The following is an 18,385-nucleotide window of genomic DNA, read 5'->3' as shown; positions in this document are numbered from 1 at the left end:
CACAGATATGTAATATTGGATCATTTTCCTCAATAAATAAATGACCAAGTATAATATTTTTGTCTCATTTGTTTAACTGGGTTCTCTTTATCTACTTTTAGGACTTGTGTGAAAATCTGATGATGTTTTAGGTCATATTTATGCAGAAATAGAGAAAATTCTAAAGGGTTCACAAACTCTCAAGCACCACTGTACTTACCTACGGATCCAGACTTCCGGGACACCCTGTATACTCTGCAACTCTAAATCCATGTTTACGTTTGTTTACTTGTCCATAGTTCTTTAGATTTCCCTGCTTTGTGTTTTTGGGTCTGAAATATAAATTTACCGCTGCATGTCAACTCGAGCTGAGGGATTTGGACCTCATTGTGTCCTACGTCTTAGAGCACACTGATTAAAATCCCTGACCGCTTTACATGGAGCATCATACAGTACATCCAGTCTGGTGCTTTAGCTTTATAGCAAACCAAGTGTCATGATTTCCAGGCTATGACTCCAAAACACAGTGGAAGTTTAATTATGTACAGTTAAACATGCAATGCGATGCATTTCCATTCCTTGCGTAAAACATTTTGATGTTCTGGATGATCAGTTCTCCTTCTCCAGTGTCCGTCTGGGGTACAGTGCAGATGTTTATAGGGCTCACCCGATAGCCTGCTGCTTCAGGAGACATATCTGCACTACACTTATCAGCTTTCTTAAAGTGATGAGTTAAGAGGAGCATTTTAACCTCCACACTGATCTTCCCATATTTTTTTTTTCTCCTCTTTGCAGCACAGTGCCCGGGGCCTAAACCTGAGCCTACTTCAGGGCGTAACGGGTTTTCGGAAGCCTGTGAAATTCTACAAGTCCAGATAAATATGCAGCTACTTGATTCAATGACGGGCAGCACGGTGGTGTAGTGGTTAGCGCTGTCGCCTCACAGCAAGAAGGTCCGGGTTCGAGCCCCGTGGCCGACGAGGGCCTTTCTGTGTGGAGTTTGCATGTTCTCCCCGTGTCCGCATGGGTTTCCTCCGGGTGCTCCGGTTTCCCCCACAGTCCAAAGACATGCAGATTAGGTTAACTGGTGACTCTAAATTGAGCGTAGGTGTGAATGTGAGTGTGAATGGTTGTCTGTGTCTATGTGTCAGCCCTGTGATGACCTGGCGACTTGTCCAGGGTGTACCCCGCCTTTCGCGTAGTCAGCTGGGATAGGCTCCAGCTTGCCTGCGACCCTGTAGAACAGGATAAAGCGGCTACAGATAATGAGATGAGATGAGATGATTCAATGACCAGACCATTTTCACACTAGTTTCAGCACTGGCTTGACCAAGTTTACTGAAGACCTACAGATAGTTCAGTGCTCACCAGTGCCTACAAATAAAATGTGTCAGGGCCAATGATTATTCTTATTTAGTTTCATTGCTGAGCTTATGGAGCAAAAACGAGGCATGATTATGAAAACAAAAAGCCTGTTTACTTCTTATGCAAAACAACAACAAAATCAAATTAAATTATAAGTTAATCACAAGCAAATGACAGATTACTTAGAGCGCAGATATATTTACACAAAATAAACAGTTCACATGAGTCATCATCATCAGATCTCGGAGAATAAAACAAAGAGAACTTGGTCTTTGTTGAGATCCTGTCTACTTAGGAGTGTGGCTAATTCCTAAACCCCTTTGAATTACTTATCTTTGACCATGATCTCAAATAAAAATATTTCTCCAAACAAATTCTGCTGAACCAGCTTCAGAATGCATCGGGCCCTGTTCGGGGCGAGTACAAGTGCAAATGTGCTCGATTTAAAAGAGAAAAGAAAAGGCACAGAAGCTATGAACATCAAAAACAATCCAGTAGTGGCCATGCATATGAATATTAATTCTTTAAATACAGTAAGGCCTCTCGCGTCACATATTCGAATACGTCCTGTACTTCACGTAATGACCTCATCATTATCATCTCTGCTTTGCTTTGTGTGTGATTTAACTTCAGTGACTCATTTCTCACACAGCAGTCACACCTTGATCTCAGTCCTCTCGCTAGCCTAAAGAAAAATTAAGGCGTGCAACCTCCGTGACAACAACAAACCTTTCTGCAACACACTGGTGTGATGCCACGTTCCAGATCATCTCTGTAAGTGTACCAACATCCTCATCATTGGCTATTTGCTGTCTAAGTAGGGAAGCAGATAGAGCAGCACTCCAGGCAGATCTCCAGGCATTCGGAGGATTGGCAGCAGTCCTCTAGGATGGCACAGTCCAGCAGGGCGGAGCACGGGTCTCCAGAGCAACACGCCAGGCCTCCGCACGCCTCGCCACAGCAGCACAGAGCATCACACTCCATTCCACAGGCCAAGCACTGAGCCATGGCTGAGCACATGGGCAGGAGCTCGCAGAACAGACAGGCCAGGACGCAATGCACACAGCAGTCTGTATACACACACACACACACAGTTGTGGTCAGAAATTTACATACTGTGACATGAACGTCATCTTGGATATGAATGTCATGGCAATATTTGTGCTTTCAGTAATTTCTTTGAACTGTTCTTTTTCTGTGGCAGAATGATTGTACAGCATACAGCTTTAATAAAAAAAAAACAGAATTTGGTGCACAAGTTTTAAACTAGCCCTGTGATGACCTGGCGACTTGTCCAGGGTGTACCCCGCCTTTCACCCGTAGTCAGCTGGGATAGGCTCCAGCTTGCCTGCGACCCTGTAGAACAGGATAAAGCGGCTACAGATGATGAGATGAGATGAGATGAGATGAGAAGTTTTAAACTGAAATCAACACAGGGTCAAAAAATATACATACAGCACACCTAATATTTGGGTAAAATGTCCCTTTGCAAGATTCACCATTTCTGTTTACTTCTGGCAGAATTCTGGTTGGATATTTCACGACTCTTCATGGTAGGGTTCAATTAAATTTTTTGTTTTCTTGGCATGGACTCGACTTATAAGCACGGTCCATATATTTTCAATCGGGTTACGACCAGTCAGTCGTAACCAAACGCAGTCGTAAGTCGACAACTACCTGTATCTGCAATCCTCTTTCTCAGATCTGTACTGAGCTCCTTGGACTTTTCCATTTTACTGTGTGTTGGTCAATCCAATGAGTGCTGTAAACAAACCCTTTCTATGAAGACACAGAGAAGCTACCATCTGTAGTCAATCATGATCACTAACAGGAAGTTAAGAGACCTCAGCCTTGGCAAGATAAAAGACATTTTGGAAGTTTCAGCACCTTCATCCATCCATCCATCCATCCATTATCTGTAGCCGCTTTATCCTGTTCTACAGGGTCGCGGGCAAGCTGGAGCCTATCCCAGCTGACTACGGGTGAAAGGCAGGGTACACCCTGGACAAGTCGCCAGATCATCACAGGGCTGACACATAGACACAGACAACCATTCACACTCACATTCACACCTACGGTCAATTTAGAGTCACAAGTTAACCTAACCTGCATGTCTTTGGACTGTGGGGGAAACCGGAGCACCCGGAGGAAACCCACACAGATACGGGGAGAACATGCAAACTCCACACAGAAAGGCCCTCGCCAGCCACAGGGCTCGAACCCGGACCTTCTTGCTGTGAGGCGACAGTGCTAACCACTACACCACTGTGCCACCAGTTTCAGCACCTCTGAATTAATAATCTAAGTGAGCGTATGTAAATTTTTGACCCTGTATGTATAATTTTGACCCTGTGTTGATTTCAGAAAACCCAAAGAAAATTAAAACTTGTGCACCAAATTCTAGTGTTTTTTTTTAATTAAAGATGTATGCTGTACAATCATTCTGCCACAGAAAAGAACAGTTCAAAGAAATTACCGAAAGCCCAAATATCGCCATGACATTCATATCCAAGATGATGTTCATGTCACTGTATGTAAACTTCTGGCCACAACTGTATTTTACAATGATTTGTCTGGGACCAAAATTAACTGCTTTTTGCAGAACACAGAATCCAGAGATGACTGTAAAAATCACATACAGTGGTGCTTGAAAGTTTGTGAACCCTTTAGAATTTTCTATATTTCTACATAAATATGACCTAAAACATCATCAGATTTTCACACAAGTCCTAAAAGTAGATAAAGAGAACCCAGTTAAACAAATGAGACAAAAATATTATACTTGGTCATTTATTTATTGAGGAAAATGATCCAATATTACATATCTGTGAGTGGCAAAAGTATGTGAACCTCTAGGATTAGCAATTAAATTGAAGGTGAAATTAGAGTCAGGTGTTTTCAATCAACGGGATGACAATCAGGTGTGAGTGGGCGCCCTGTTTTACTTAAAGAACAGGGATCTATCAAAGTCTGATCTTCACAACACTTTGTCAAAGTGTATCATGGCACGAACAAAGGAGATTTCTGAGGAGCTCAGAAAAAGCGTTGTTGATGCTCATCAGGCTGGAAAAGGTTACAAAACCATCTCTAAAGAGTTTGGACTCCACCAATCCACAGTCAGACAGATTGTGTACAAATGGAGGAAATTCACGACCATTGTTACCCTCCCCAGGAGTGGTCGACCAACAAAGATCACTCCAAGAGCAAGGTGTGTAACAGTCGGTGAGGTCACAAAGGACCCCAGGGTAACTTCTAAGCAACTGAAGGCCTCTCTCACATTGGCTAATGTTAATGTTCATAAGTCCACCATCAGGAGAACACTGAACAACAATGGTGTGCATGGCAGGGTTGCAAGGAGAAAGCCACTGCTCTCCAAAAAGAACATTGCTGCTCGTCTGCAGTTTGCTAAAGATCACGTGGACAAGCCAGAAGGCTATTGGAAAAATGTTTTGTGGATGGATGAGACCAAAATAGAACTTTTTGGTTTAAATGAGAAGCGTTATGTTTGGAGAAAGGAAAACACTGCATTCCAGCATAAGAACCTTATCCCATCTGTGAAACATGGTGGTGGTAGTATCATGGTTTGGGCCTGTTTTGCTGCATCTGGGCCAGGACGGCTTGCCATCATTGATGGAACAATGAATTCTGAATTATACCAGCGAATTCTAAAGGAAAATGTCAGGACATCTGTCCATGAACTGAATCTCAAGAGAAGGTGGGTCATGCAGCAAGACAACAACCCTAAGCACACAAATCGTTCTACCAAAGAATGGTTAAAGAAGAATAAAGTTAATGTTTTGGAATGGCCAAGTCAAAGTCCTGACCTTAATCCAATGGAAATGTTGTGGAAGGACCTGAAGCGAGCAGTTCATGTGAGGAAACCCACCAACATCCCAGAGTTGAAGCTGTTCTGTACGGAGGAACGGGCTAAAATTCCTCCAAGCCAGTGTGCAGGACTGATCAACAGCTACCGGAAACGTTTAGTTGCAGTTATTGCTGCACAAGGGGGTCACACCAGATACTGAAAGCAAAGGTTCACATACTTTTGCCACTCACAGATATGTAATATTGGATCATTTTCCTCAATAAATAAATTACCAAGTATAATATTTTTGTCTCATTTGTTTAACTGGGTTCTCTTTATCTACTTTTAGGACTTGTGTGAAAATCTGATGTTGTTTTAGGTCATATTTATGCAGAAATATAGAAAATTCTAAAGGGTTCACAAACTTTCAAGCACCACTGTATTGTACACGGCTCACATCCTGGATCTTATTAAGTCTTCATGAGCTTATAATTATCTTGAGGAACTTTATAATGACCTAAAGGTTAGAGAAGCAGCTTTGGGACCATGACGTTAGTGGTTTGATTCTCTGGACCAGCAGGAATGGCTGAAGTGCCCTTGAGCAAGGCACCTAACCCCCTAACTGCTCCCCAGGCTACTCTGGGTATGTTGTATGTCGCTCTGGATAAAAGCGTCTGCTAAATGCCTGTAATATAATGTCACGTAATCTTTGCCCTTTGACACAGCGCTAGCACTGAAATACCAGCTGTGTGTGTTTCAGATCAGCCAAATGTTATTTAGGCTCACCAGGTCAGGATCTAGTGGAAATGTCTACCAGGCAGCATGAGGCACAAAGATAAAGCCACAGGCCCAGTGTAGCTGACAGATAAGACCAGTGCTTATTTACAGTTAACGCAATGGGTGAGGCCTCTTTCTCTCTCTCTCTCTCTCTCTCTGCAGCACTTTAACTTTACAGACATAAACACAGACTCCGTTTAACATAAGTGATGAGAGCCTGGACACCTGAACATTATACCAACATAATGAGACTTTATTTTCAGAAGGTTAATAACCAGTTCAGCTCATGCTAATCTTACACTGGGTCTTCCATCTATCCGGGCTTGGGACCGGTACTAAGTATGCACTGTCTTGTACAAATTCTAGTGGCTGGGTATTTTACCTAATCTACATGTCTTTGAACTTGAATATGTAAGCCTTGCCCAAACTATTGCCACAAAAGTTGAAGCACACAATTTTATAGTATGCTGTAGTATTAAAATTTCCATTCACTGTAACTAACAGGTCCAAACATGTTCCGACATCATAATGCCCCTGTGCACAAAAAAAGAGCTCCATGAAGACGTGCCCCGTGTCCGAAATCGCTCACTCGTTCACTACTCCCTACACTGGGAATTACTATATAGAGGACTATATCGTGAGCTCATTGGTAAAATGAAAAAACGCTTTCGGATACTTGTCCGTCATGCTGGTATTTACGTCATTACTGTCGCACAATGAAAACGTGCCAGATCAGCCAGCTGGTGGGTTTTCAAAATCATAAATACATATATGTTATTGACCAGCTGGGAGGTCCATATGATGAAATACTGTGACCGAGGTCTTGAAAGTACTGAGCGAGGCCCTCTGGGCTGAGGTCAGTATTCAAGGCCAAGGTCACGGTATTTCACCATACGGACCGACCTTAAGCTGGTAAATAATATATTTATTTTTTTCTTTAACAAATTCTAACAGAAAACGAGAGCGCCCGAAAGGGAAAACCGAGCCGAGCCGCCATTTTGAATCCTCATTCACAGCTGTAATGCAAATGGCTTCCTCCTCGGTATACAAGTGCACTTCCATGGCAGGAAAAAAACTACATTTTGCCGCCTATGTAGTCCCCTATTTATACAAAATTGAGTCATTCAGGATTCAGCCATGTTTTTGCTCCGTGTTAGCAGCAGTTAGAGGTTTTTAGCTTTCTCCTGAAATGTTTTATTTTATTTCTTCTTCCTCAGGGTAGTAAAACTCGCTTTCGCTGTGAACACTGTCGTTATCGCTATCCATGCTGTAAAATTAATGCTATTCTCCTGAGAAAGGTAAAAAAAATAAATGTTGACAAAAATTGCTACTATGTTTGTTGTTGTTGTGAATGAGCGAGTCGCCAGAGGTCCGTAACTGGGGTCCGTATCGTAGGATATGGACCTGTTCGCCAGCCAATCAGAGCACAGGATTTGATGGAAACCGGATCGCGAAAAAAATAACTTACAACCCTGATTCCAAAAAAGTTGGGACAAAGTACAAATTGTAAATAAAAACGGAATGCAATGATGTGGAAGTTTCAAAATTCCATATTTTATTCAGAATAGAACATAGATGACATATCAGATGTTTAAACTGAGAAAATGTATCATTTAAAGAGAAAAATTAGGTGATTTTAAATTTCATGACAACAACGCATCTCAAAAAAGTTGGGACAAGGCCATGTTTCCCACTGTGAGACATCCCCTTTTCTCTTTACAACAGTCTGTAAAAGTCTGGGGACTGAGGAGACAAGTTGCTCAAGTTTAGGGATAGGAATGTTAACCCATTCTTGTCTAATGTAGGATTCTAGTTGCTCAACTGTCTTGGGTCTTTTTTGTCGTATCTTCCGTTTTATGATGCGCCAAATGTTTTCTATGGGTGAAAGATCTGGACTGCAGGCTGGCCAGTTCAGTACCCGGACCCTTCTTCTACGCAGCCATGATGCTGTAATTGATGCAGTATGTGGTTTGGCATTGTCATGTCGGAAAATGCAAGGTCTTCCCTGAAAGAGACGTCGTCTGGACGGGAGCATATGTTGCTCTAGAACCTGGATATACCTTTCAGCATTGATGGTGTCTTTCCAGATGTGTAAGCTACCCATGCCACACGCACTAATGCAACCCCATACCATCAGAGATGCAGGCTTCTGAACTGAGCGCTGATAACAACTCGGGTCGTCCTTCTCCTCTTTAGTCCGAATGACACGGCGTCCCTGATTTCCATAAAGAACTTCAAATTTTGATTCGTCTGACCACAGAACAGTTTTCCACTTTGCCACAGTCCATTTTAAATGAGCCTTGGCCCAGAGAAGACATCTGCACTTCTGGATCATGCTTAGATACGGCTTCTTCTTTGAACTATAGAGTTTTAGGTGGCAACGGCGGATGGCACGGTGAATTGTGTTCACAGATAATGTTCTCTGGAAATATTCCTGAGCCCATTTTGTGATTTCCAATACAGAAGCATGCCTGTATGTGATGCAGTGCCATCTAAGGGCCCGAAGATCACGGGCACCCAGTATGGTTTTCCAGCCTTGACCCTTACGCACAGAGATTCTTCCAGATTCTCTGAATCTTTTGATGATATTATGCACTGTAGATGATGATATGTTCAAACTCTTTGCAATTTTACACTGTCGAACTCCTTTCTGATATTGCTCCACTATTTGTCGGCGCAGAATTAGGGGGATTGGTGATCCTCTTCCCATCTTTACTTCTGAGAGCCGCTGCCACTCCAAGATGCTCTTTTTATACCCAGTCATGTTAGTGACCTATTGCCAATTGACCTAATGAGTTGCAATTTGGTCCTCCAGCTGTTCCTTTTTTATACCTTTAACTTTTCCAGCCTCTTATTGCCCCTGTCCCAACTTTTTTGAGATGTGTGGCTGTCATGAAATTTCAAATGAGCCAATATTTGGCATGAAATTTCAAAATGTCTCACTTTCGACATTTGATATGTTGTCTATGTTCTATAGTGAATACAATATCAGTTTTTGAGATTTGTAAATTATTGCATTCCATTTTTATTGACAATTTGTATTTTGTCCCAACTTTTTTGGAATCGGGGTTGTAATTTAATACACTTCATATTTAATTCTGCGCTGAGCCAAATTGCAATGAAATTTCGTTCGGTGTACACTTGTTGCATACTGAATGACAATAAAGGTTGTCTAAGTCTAAACACCTTTGGGATGAATTAGAATGCCGAATGCACCCCAGGCCACCTCAGCCAACATCAATGCCTGTTCTCATTAATGATCTTGTAGCTGAATGAACATAAATCCTCACAGGCACACTCCAAAATATAGTAGAAAACCTTCCCAGAGGAGTGGAGGTTATTTTAACAACAAAAGGGGACTAAATCTGGAATGGGATGTTCGACAAGCACATATCGGAGTGATGTCCAGGTGTCCACATACTTTTGCCCATATAGTGTATCTGTTGTATATCAAGTTCTCGAAATGCAGTAGAGGAGAAGAAATGCTCACACACATGAAGTTTGAAGTTTAATTAACCATTGATCGTTAGGGAGTAGGAAAAATCTTGATCATAAAGTTCATCATACTGCCCTTTTTTAATGTCTTTGCCTATTCTTACGTGTGATTTAATTAAACAGGTAAACAATGAATCCGTTCATTATCTGAGCCAAACTAACTGACAGGGTGACATCAGGGCAACTGAACTGCCCTATTACTCTAAAAAAGTTCGGTATTATATGGAATATTTACCATCACCAGTGCCTTCCTGGATTTGACTGGCACTTTTTTTCAAGCTCTGCTGGCTTTTGGAGGTGGAAGGAGGACGCTTTTTGTGGGGATTATTTTGCCTGTTGGACTTGGATATATGCTCAGAGTCAGGTGCCCTTTGACCTGACGAGGCAGTGGGTGGTGTACAGACAGGTGGCGCTCTGTTAGACCCAGTGTCTGGAGGAGAGAGGTCATCGAGAGGGCTGGGAGTCTCTGAAATAGACAAAAAAAAAAAATTATTAGCGACATGTCACTTCCACCATGATGACCTCCTCAGCTAATTTGCAGCATCTCACTGACTCGATTTAGGCAAGCACGTGATTGCGACTAACTTGTTTACACGCAGCGGATTTCTATAATAATCAATTAAACAGAAAAACAAGTGCAACATAATTTTTTATCCAGTAGCTTTCATTCATTCTCTCTACTGTTTATCCAGACAGAAAGGCCATGGATGACCGACAGGGTCAAACTCAGAACCGGCTTGCTGTGGAGTACAGTAACAGTGCTAACCACTGCACTCCATGCCACCCGTACAAGAACTTTTAAAATGATAATCCCGTGGACACCATGCCAACTCGGCTGGAGAGAAAAAAAAAAAAACTGAGGCACATAAGAATGGAATGTCCAGGACAAATATGAGCAGGTTTTCCAAGACTGACATAGATTTAAAGAAAAAAAAACACTGACAGGACATATTGCTGTTGTTATTGTTGTCATGGTAACGTTGGTCCTATAGACCTTTCCTTGAATGCACGTAAATATTTAATAGAGCTCTGGTGTACATGTAAAGAGATCATTTGGAATCCACGACGTGAACGAATTTATTCACATTGATGAAAAATCTCTACATGTAAACGCAGAAACTCAAGTGAAACCTCAGCAGGTGTTTCTAAGTTCGCTGAATGGTGTTACCTTTGTCAAGTTTGTGCACGATCACTGGCACATGGTTGGGAAGCAGTAAAGCATCCTCATTTGTGATTACGATGTCTGTTAGAGAGTCATTACTTCCTCCGTAACCGACTCCATTGGCACATGGAAGCTTTGGGGAAAGAGGATCTGTCAAAGTGGAAAAAATAGGACTGAACATTTTTCCATATTGCTTTTCTGGTGCTGGTATGAACTATTTGGAACTACTAGGAACTATTTGGAAATCAACCAGTCACGTATGAGATTAAAAAAATAGTATGAGCTGTGAAATTAAATACATTTTTCCCCCTCATCAATTTGCAAAAATACTGCATAATGAAAAATAACGCGACCGTCGATGACGGTGTGGCTCACTCCGGCCCCGTCTAGTCCAGAAGGAACGATCTAAAGTGGGCCACCTTGTGCAATAAATGTTGCAAGCTATATATAGAAGCGATATACACCCTAGAAATACCGACCTATTTGCCAGAAAGAATCCAAAACGGCAAGGAATTGCCCGAGAAGAAGCGATTTTTATTGAACTGCTCATTAAGGCTTAATTAATCCATAACTTCATTAATAATTGTAATTAGGCAAATCTGTATAGAAGCACCCTAGGCACCCCTACCGTCATGCCAGAAAGAATCAAAATCAGTGAAGAATTGAGGGAGAAGAAGCAATTTGTGTGGAAACTGCTCGTTAGGAATTGATTAATTACTCCATATCTTCATTATTAATTGCAATTATGCAAATTTGGGTAGAAGCTACTGTATATGCACCCTAGGCAGATCTACCTTCCTGCCAAAAAGAATAAAAATCGGTGAAGAACTGAGAGAGAAGAAGCGATTTTTGTGAAATGTGGACGACGATGGCGGCATAAACTCATCACCTGTCGGCCGGATGAGCTAATAATAAACATTTTACACTCAGAAATGTTTACACTAGTTTACGACCCATTATGCAGTACCATTAGTACTGATTACAGCCGTAAGTCTTTTCATCTATGAGTGTGTGATCTCCCATTTCTCTCTGCAGAGCTTTTTATGAGAGGTCAGATGTCGCTGTACCGCTATATTCTCCAAAATTTCAGATTTCAATCTTGAATCTACATGGATATATTGTCTTGGCTATGTTTTTTGGACCATTATTAGATTGAGAGTTAAACCTCCACCCCATTCTCAGTTCCTGCTACTGAAAAATCTCTCCCTGACATGATGCTGCCACCACCGTGCTTCACTGTAGGGATGGAATTGGCCAGGTGACAAGCAGTGCCTGTTCCACCCCCCACCCCACCCCACCCCACCCCACCCCTGATATAATGCTTGGCATTTAGGCCGAAAAGTTCAGTCTTTGTTGCATTCTACCATAGAATCTGGTTTCTCATAGCCTGAGAGTTCTTAAGGAGTCTAAATGGCCAAAACTCGTGTAAGCAGTTATGTACCTTTTAATGAAGAGTGGCTTCAATCTGCTCACACACCATAAAAGACAACCTGGTAGAGAGCTTCAGAGGTAGTTGTTTTTTTTTTTTTTTGTCTTGTTTTTTCGGCAGGTTCTCCCATTTCTATACAAGACCTCGTGAGTTTTGTCAGCATGACCTTGAAGTTCTTGGTCACCTCCCTGATTTAAAGCCCTTCTTCCCCGTTTACATACTTTGACTTATCTCTCGCTCTGGAAAGAGTGTCTGTGATTGCGAACTTCTTGCTTTGAAGAATGATGGGGGGAAAAATGTGATATTTCAGATTGTAATTTTTTTTTTAAAGTACAAATAAGAAATAATTTGGCAGTCTTTCCCAAATCTGTGCCTCCATACGGTACATGGTATATTGCCTGGTTTTTTTTGCACAAATTGTCAGGTTACAAAGAAAAAAAAAAAAGCTGTATCACAGTCAAAACCCTTACTGACCTGGCTGTTGTGTGACGTCTTGTGCCTCCGCTCTGTTCTCGGGTTGGATGAGATGGTTCCTGTGGGTTCGATCCTTTCCGCTGTGCTGCTGGACGTCCATGACCTTTGTCTCCTTATGAGACATCTAAAAATAATAACTCTGATTACACAGTGAGAATCGGATGAAGATGATGTAATGGGTGGACACGACATTTCATTAAACACACTCTCGGAAAATAAAGTACATTACTGTACCTTTAGGGGTATAATGGCTCGTCACTGGGGCAGAACCCTGTAAGGTACTTATTTGTACCCTTTATATCCTGTTTGGGAACATGTATGTACCTTTTTGGCTCTAAAGGTCCAATAATGAACCATAGGGAGTCCGTTAGTATAGACTGTACCTTGAGGGACAGAAATGGACTCCTACTGTGCCCTTATTTCCGACAGCGTAGTCATTGTAACAACACTAATATACTGCTCGAGGCTGCGATATGCAAGAAAGCTTTCTAACAAATTGCCAAATGTTCAACTGTGTGCTGATCTTGATCAATCTCAGATTCTCTGGATGATGAGAGTTTCTCTGGGTGTGGACATGAATCACAAATCACACCACACACCTCCTGACTAATAAAAGAAGCTTGCATAAATGTTTGTGCTGTGAATATTTTAGGGGGGAAAAAAACTTCAAAAGTTAAAAATAAATAATCATAATAATTGGGAGTGACAAAGTTGGACAGGATTAGAAACGAGTAGGTATATTAGAGGGACAGGACATGTAGGACGGCTTGGAGACAAAGTAAGAGAGGCGAGATTGAGATGGTTTGGACACGTACAGAGGAGAGATCCAGGGTATACTAGGAAAAGAACGCCGGAGACGGAGTTGCCAGGTAGAAGGAAACGAACGAGGAAGACCAAAGATGAGATTTATGATGTGGTGAAGGAGGACACGAGGAGGGTTGGTGCTCCGGAAAAAGATACGAAGGACAGGAGGAGATGGAGGGACGTTATGTGCTGTGGCGACCCCGAATGAAACCAGCCGAAAGATGATGATGATGAAGATCTTGGCTACTTTTACGTCCTGATTAAAAAAGCTTCCAAGTTTCTTGCGATGCTTTTTAATTTATTTAGCACAGAACTTTCGTAAATGCCGTGGAAAAGGTCTCATTCTGCCACTTTATACAAAAAAGGACGGATCCTATACCCTGTACTGACTTTCTATTCACCTCATACATACGAAAGGCTTTACCAGTAAACAATATTGTATGAACATACTTCTCTTCTTCAGACTTGTTCAAAAATCTAATTAGTCTTTTTTTTCCTAATGGAATTTCTGACAGGCCAAATTATTAAATCAGTGTGTGATTAATTTTTAACCATTTAACATGTACGGTAAATATTTGAGTAGATATCTCATCTATTTTAACTAGACTTGATTTTTAAGCTTCCTCTCCATGTTTGCACTGCTTTAGTTATTGTGACTGAATGTACTTTCTATATGATTAACAGTGAAATAGTGAAGACTGACTACGAAGTTACACTAAACAATAGATTATATGGCACAGTATATTTATTCAGTTATGATCATGAAGGCGTGTTGAATTTTTGCACACAGAGACACGCGCAATAATATGTTTTGGTATTATTCAACCCCAAACCCTATTTATCATTTATAACAACTTTACATTTCCTAAAATAGTACAGTAAGGAGCGACAAACTCATTCATAACAGAGTCTGGGATTCACAAGGAGGAAAATTTCTCATATTTATATCCCATATAAAACCAAGTTCTCACACACACACGTTTACGTCTTACTAATTTTGTGAGGACCTTCCACTGGCATAATTGTTAGCCTCAGTAACAAAAATAAATCCTTTTGGCTTCTTTAGATTTTTTTTAAATACACTGTTTTGTTGTTATTGTTGTGACCAGCCAAATGTCCCCATATGGTCAAAACTGTCAGATGTTTCCATTCTTGTGGGGACATTTGATCTTTGGTCCCCACCAACACAGAAAAGCACACGCACGCACACACACGCACGCACACAGAGACAGACAGACAGAAGACAGACAGAGAGAGAGACAGACAGATAGACAGACAGAGAGAGAGACAGAGAGAGAGAGACAGACAGTGAGAAAGACAGACAGTGAGAGAGACAGACAGTGAGAGAGACAGACAGATAGAGAGAGAGTCAGACAGAGAGAGACAGACAGACAGTCAGACAGAAGACAGACACAGAGAGAGACATAGTCAGACAGAGAGAGAGTCAGACAGAGAGAGACTGACAGACAGAAGACAGACAGAGAGAGACAGACAGAAGACAGATAGAAAGAGACAGTCAGAGAGATAGAGACAGAGAGACACAGAGACAGTCAAATAGAAGGCAGAGAGAGAGACAGACAGAGATAGACAGACAGACAGACAGACAGACAGACAGACAGAGAGCGAGCTAGACAGACAGACAGACAGACAGACAGAGGGAGAGAGATAGACAGACAGAGAGAGATAGACAGAGAGACAGACAGAGAGACAGACAGAAGGGGAGAGAGTGAGACAGACAGTCAGACAGAAGACAGACAGAGAGAGACAGACAGAGACAGAGAGACAGAGACAGTCAAATAGAAGGCAGACAGAGTGACAGACAGACAGAATGACAGAGAGCGAGCTAGACAGACAGACAGACAGAAAGGAAGAGAGAGACAGACAGAAGGGGAGAGAGAGAGACAGTCAGATAGAAGACAGACAGAGACAGACAGACAAAGAGACAGACAGGCAAGGAGAGAGAGAGTCAGATAGAAGACAGACAGAAAGAGAGAGAGACAGACAGAAAGAGAGAGAGACAGACAGAAAGAGAGAGAGACAGACAGAAAGAGAGAGAGTTTCATGTTCTTTATGTTTATTGGCTGTAAAATGTAAATAAAGTTACTCCGTACCTCAAAAAGTTTAAGTGTTTTTCCAACTTTGTATCACTGTGTGTAACCTGGCAATTTAACATTTTCAGAGAACAACAGCCTGGGAATCGTCACATTTTGAACAAACAAACAAACAAACAAAAAGTCCTGTTTGAGTTCCCGCTATAATGTCACTGAGACCTGGCTGAGGCTGTGGCTGTGACCCGCTCCAGCAGTGAACCCCGGTGCATTTAAATGATGTGCGGCGGTTGTTGACGGCGAGGCTTCAATAAACCGGAAAACAAAAACACAAAGTAACAGTGTGAGTGAATCTTACCGAGTCTCGCGCGGCGCCGCTCCAGCGCTCCCGCTCACCCAACTCTGCACATTCCCACACGCTCGCGCTGCTCTCAGTCTGTGGGAGCGCGAGATCCGTGTTGCCAGATTGGTGTGAAAGACTCATCGTGTCATAAGATGCTGGATATTGTACATTGTACAGATGGGCGTGGCAAGGCGAGGTTCTTCCAGCAGGAATGAATTAAACTGATGCCAGTCAGTGTTTCTGGTGGGCGGGACAATGATTAATCTGATGTCTGTCAGAAGGTTGGAAAATGATTTTGCATGACTAAGCAATAACATGTTTTTAAACCCACACAAATGATCAGTGGTAAGTTATACTTCAACTTTAAAAGCAATGCATGTCTCAAGATACCCTGTCTGTCATATTGTGGTGTCGGACGAAGAAGAAGAAGAAGAAGAAGTTTGACCAGGAAGCGCTGTTAAAACAATCCACATGCTCTTTTATTGACAAATAACATTTACAGCACAAACACAAGCCTGGTGGTTCACCACAGAACTGGTTCCATAAAAGAAAACAGTGGGGAGGAACAAAACCCACTAAACAAAGAGCTTTAGTGGGACAATGGATGCTACAAACACAAACAACGCGTCCTGTTTGATGTGACGCTCTCAGGACAAAGAAAGTCCACATTCTTTAACATAAGAGCACACTGGGGCGGCACGGTGGTGTAGTGGTTAGCGCTGTTGCCTCACAGCAAGAAGGTCCTGGGTTCGAGCCCCGTGGCCGACGAGGGCCTTTCTGTGTGGAGTTTGCATGTTCTCCCCGTGTCCGCGTGGGTTTCCTCCGGGTGCTCCGGTTTCCCCCACAGTCCAAAGACATGCAGGTTAGGTTAACTGGTGACTCTAAATTGAGCGTAGGTGTGAATGTGAGTGTGAATGGTTGTCTGTGTCTATGTGTCAGCCCTGTGATGACCTGGCGACTTGTCCAGGGTGTACCCCGCCTTTCGCCCGTAGTCAGCTGGGATAGGCTCTAGCTTGCCTGCGACCCTGTAGAAGGATAAATCAAGTTCAAATCAATCAAATCAAGTTTATTTGTACAGCGCTTTTAACAATAAACATTGTCGCAAAGCAGCTTTACAGAATTTGAACGACTTAAAAGATGAGCTAATTTTATCCCTAATCTATCCCCAATGAGCAAGCCTGTGGCGACGGTGGCAAGGAAAAACTCCCTCAGACGACATGAGGAAGAAACCTCGAGAGGAACCAGACTCAAAAGGGAACCCATCCTCATTTGGGCAACAACAGACAGCCTGACTATAATATTAACAGTTTTAACAGGTATAACCCTCAACTGTCCTCGTGGGGCCGTCCTTCACAGGAGTGGGGCGATAAAACTCCGACCAGACACAGGGCACCAGGATGGATCAAGCAGGTCCGAGGGGCAGAAGAGGCCAGCATCTCAATCCCAGGATCAACATGTAACTCAGAGGGACAGATGGGGGGGGGGGGGGGGGGGGGGGGGGAAGAGAACATGTTGTTAGGTATGCCCTAAAAATGACAAGTATTAAATCTGTGTGGTAGGCTCGCAGAGACGAGAGTCTTTACATCAGGCATGACACACAATGGCATGTTAATATGGTAAAAAAATATATCATGACCTGCTCTGGCTGGATGCTTGATTGGGTGATGGGAGCACACTCCTCAGCAATGATGAGATGCAGATGGGACCCTTAGGGCTGGCCAAGACAATTCAGTTACATTTCACCGGGTCTGGGACATGCGACAGAATGTCTGACGGCCGATTCCCTGCAGGCTACGATAGCCAGTCGAGGTCCCCACCGTCTCCACCAAAAGATTTCCTGTTGACTCCATGTAACTCAGAGGGACAGATTTGGAGTGGGGGGGGGGGGGGGGGGGAGAAAGAAAACACAGGTGGTTAGGTATGCCCAATGTCACCTGAATAAGTAGGAACAGTATACATATTGCACCGAGTACAAGCAGGGACTCCGGCAACTAACTATGACAGCATAACTAAAAGGAGAGAGCCAGAAGGTAACACAGGCATGAGGGAGCCCCGGGACATAAAGCAGCCAGCCACTGCACCGTCAACAAACTCGAGTGAGCAAGCGAGTGGGGACTGACAGCATCCATACATCCCAGTTTACCAAAACACTCTATGTCTGAGGACCCTCCAGATCTACTCCTTTACCTCATAAACACCATTAATAAAAGGCTTGACTAAACAGATATGTTTTCAGCCTAGACTTAGGTTGCAAAAGCGGCTACAGATAATGAGATGAGATGAAGAGCACACTGGATGTTGTGCATTGCTCATTTATTACTACTACTACATACCCAGAGCAACTTGGGGAGCAGGTAGGGGTTACCAGTAGGTTCCTTGCTCAAGGGGACTTTAGCCATTCTGGGGAATCGAATTGGCAACCTTTTGGCCCCAAAGCTGCATCTCTAACCATTAGGCTTGTCCCATTCGCTCACTAAGGTCTTCTAGCAATAATTTACTTACTGTCCCATGCACCAGACTTTCCACCATGGGGGGCAGGTCCTTCAGTGCCATTACCCCCAAACTCTGGGGTTCTCTTCTTCAATCTCTCCATCACCACTCTTCTTTATCTCATCTCATCTCATCTCATCTCATTATCTCTAGCCACTTTATCCTGTTCTACAGGGCCGCAGGCAAGCTGGAGCCTATCCCAGCTGACTACGGG

At 42.8% G+C, this 18,385-nt stretch overlaps 1 protein-coding gene across 1 annotated transcript; it reads right to left on the bottom strand.

The window, feature by feature from the left end:
• Positions 1 to 1,434: 1,434 nt before the first annotated feature.
• zgc:113363 (uncharacterized protein LOC791449 homolog) lies at positions 1,435 to 15,800 on the bottom strand. The gene is made up of 5 exons (XM_060932445.1): positions 15,697 to 15,800; positions 12,487 to 12,610; positions 10,590 to 10,733; positions 9,657 to 9,887; positions 1,435 to 2,414 (listed from the first exon to the last, which is right to left on the bottom strand). Exons 2-5 carry the CDS (start codon positions 12,608 to 12,610, stop codon positions 2,158 to 2,160), a joined length of 756 nt encoding a protein of 251 aa, XP_060788428.1. The 5' UTR covers positions 15,697 to 15,800; the 3' UTR covers positions 1,435 to 2,157.
• Positions 15,801 to 18,385: the final 2,585 nt, after the last annotated feature.

The sequence above is a fragment of the Neoarius graeffei genome, chromosome 10 (assembly GCF_027579695.1).
Source record: "Neoarius graeffei isolate fNeoGra1 chromosome 10, fNeoGra1.pri, whole genome shotgun sequence".
Taxonomy (NCBI): Eukaryota; Metazoa; Chordata; class Actinopteri; order Siluriformes; family Ariidae; genus Neoarius; species Neoarius graeffei.
This window is presented reverse-complemented; position numbering and strand designations above follow the sequence as displayed.

Bases quoted from the DNA above. Each gene is read 5' to 3' on its own strand.
- zgc:113363 (XM_060932445.1), bottom strand. From the start codon at position 12,610: ATGTCTCATAAGGAGACAAAGGTCATGGACGTCCAGCAGCACAGCGGA. The intron at 10,734-12,486 runs GTCAGTAAGGGT...CCACTTTGACAG, and splicing joins AGACGTCACACAACAGCCAG to ATCCTCTTTCCCCAAAGCTT. The intron at 2,415-9,656 runs GTAAATATTCCA...GTGTGTATACAG, and splicing joins CCAGGAAGGCACTGGTGATG to ACTGCTGTGTGCATTGCGTC.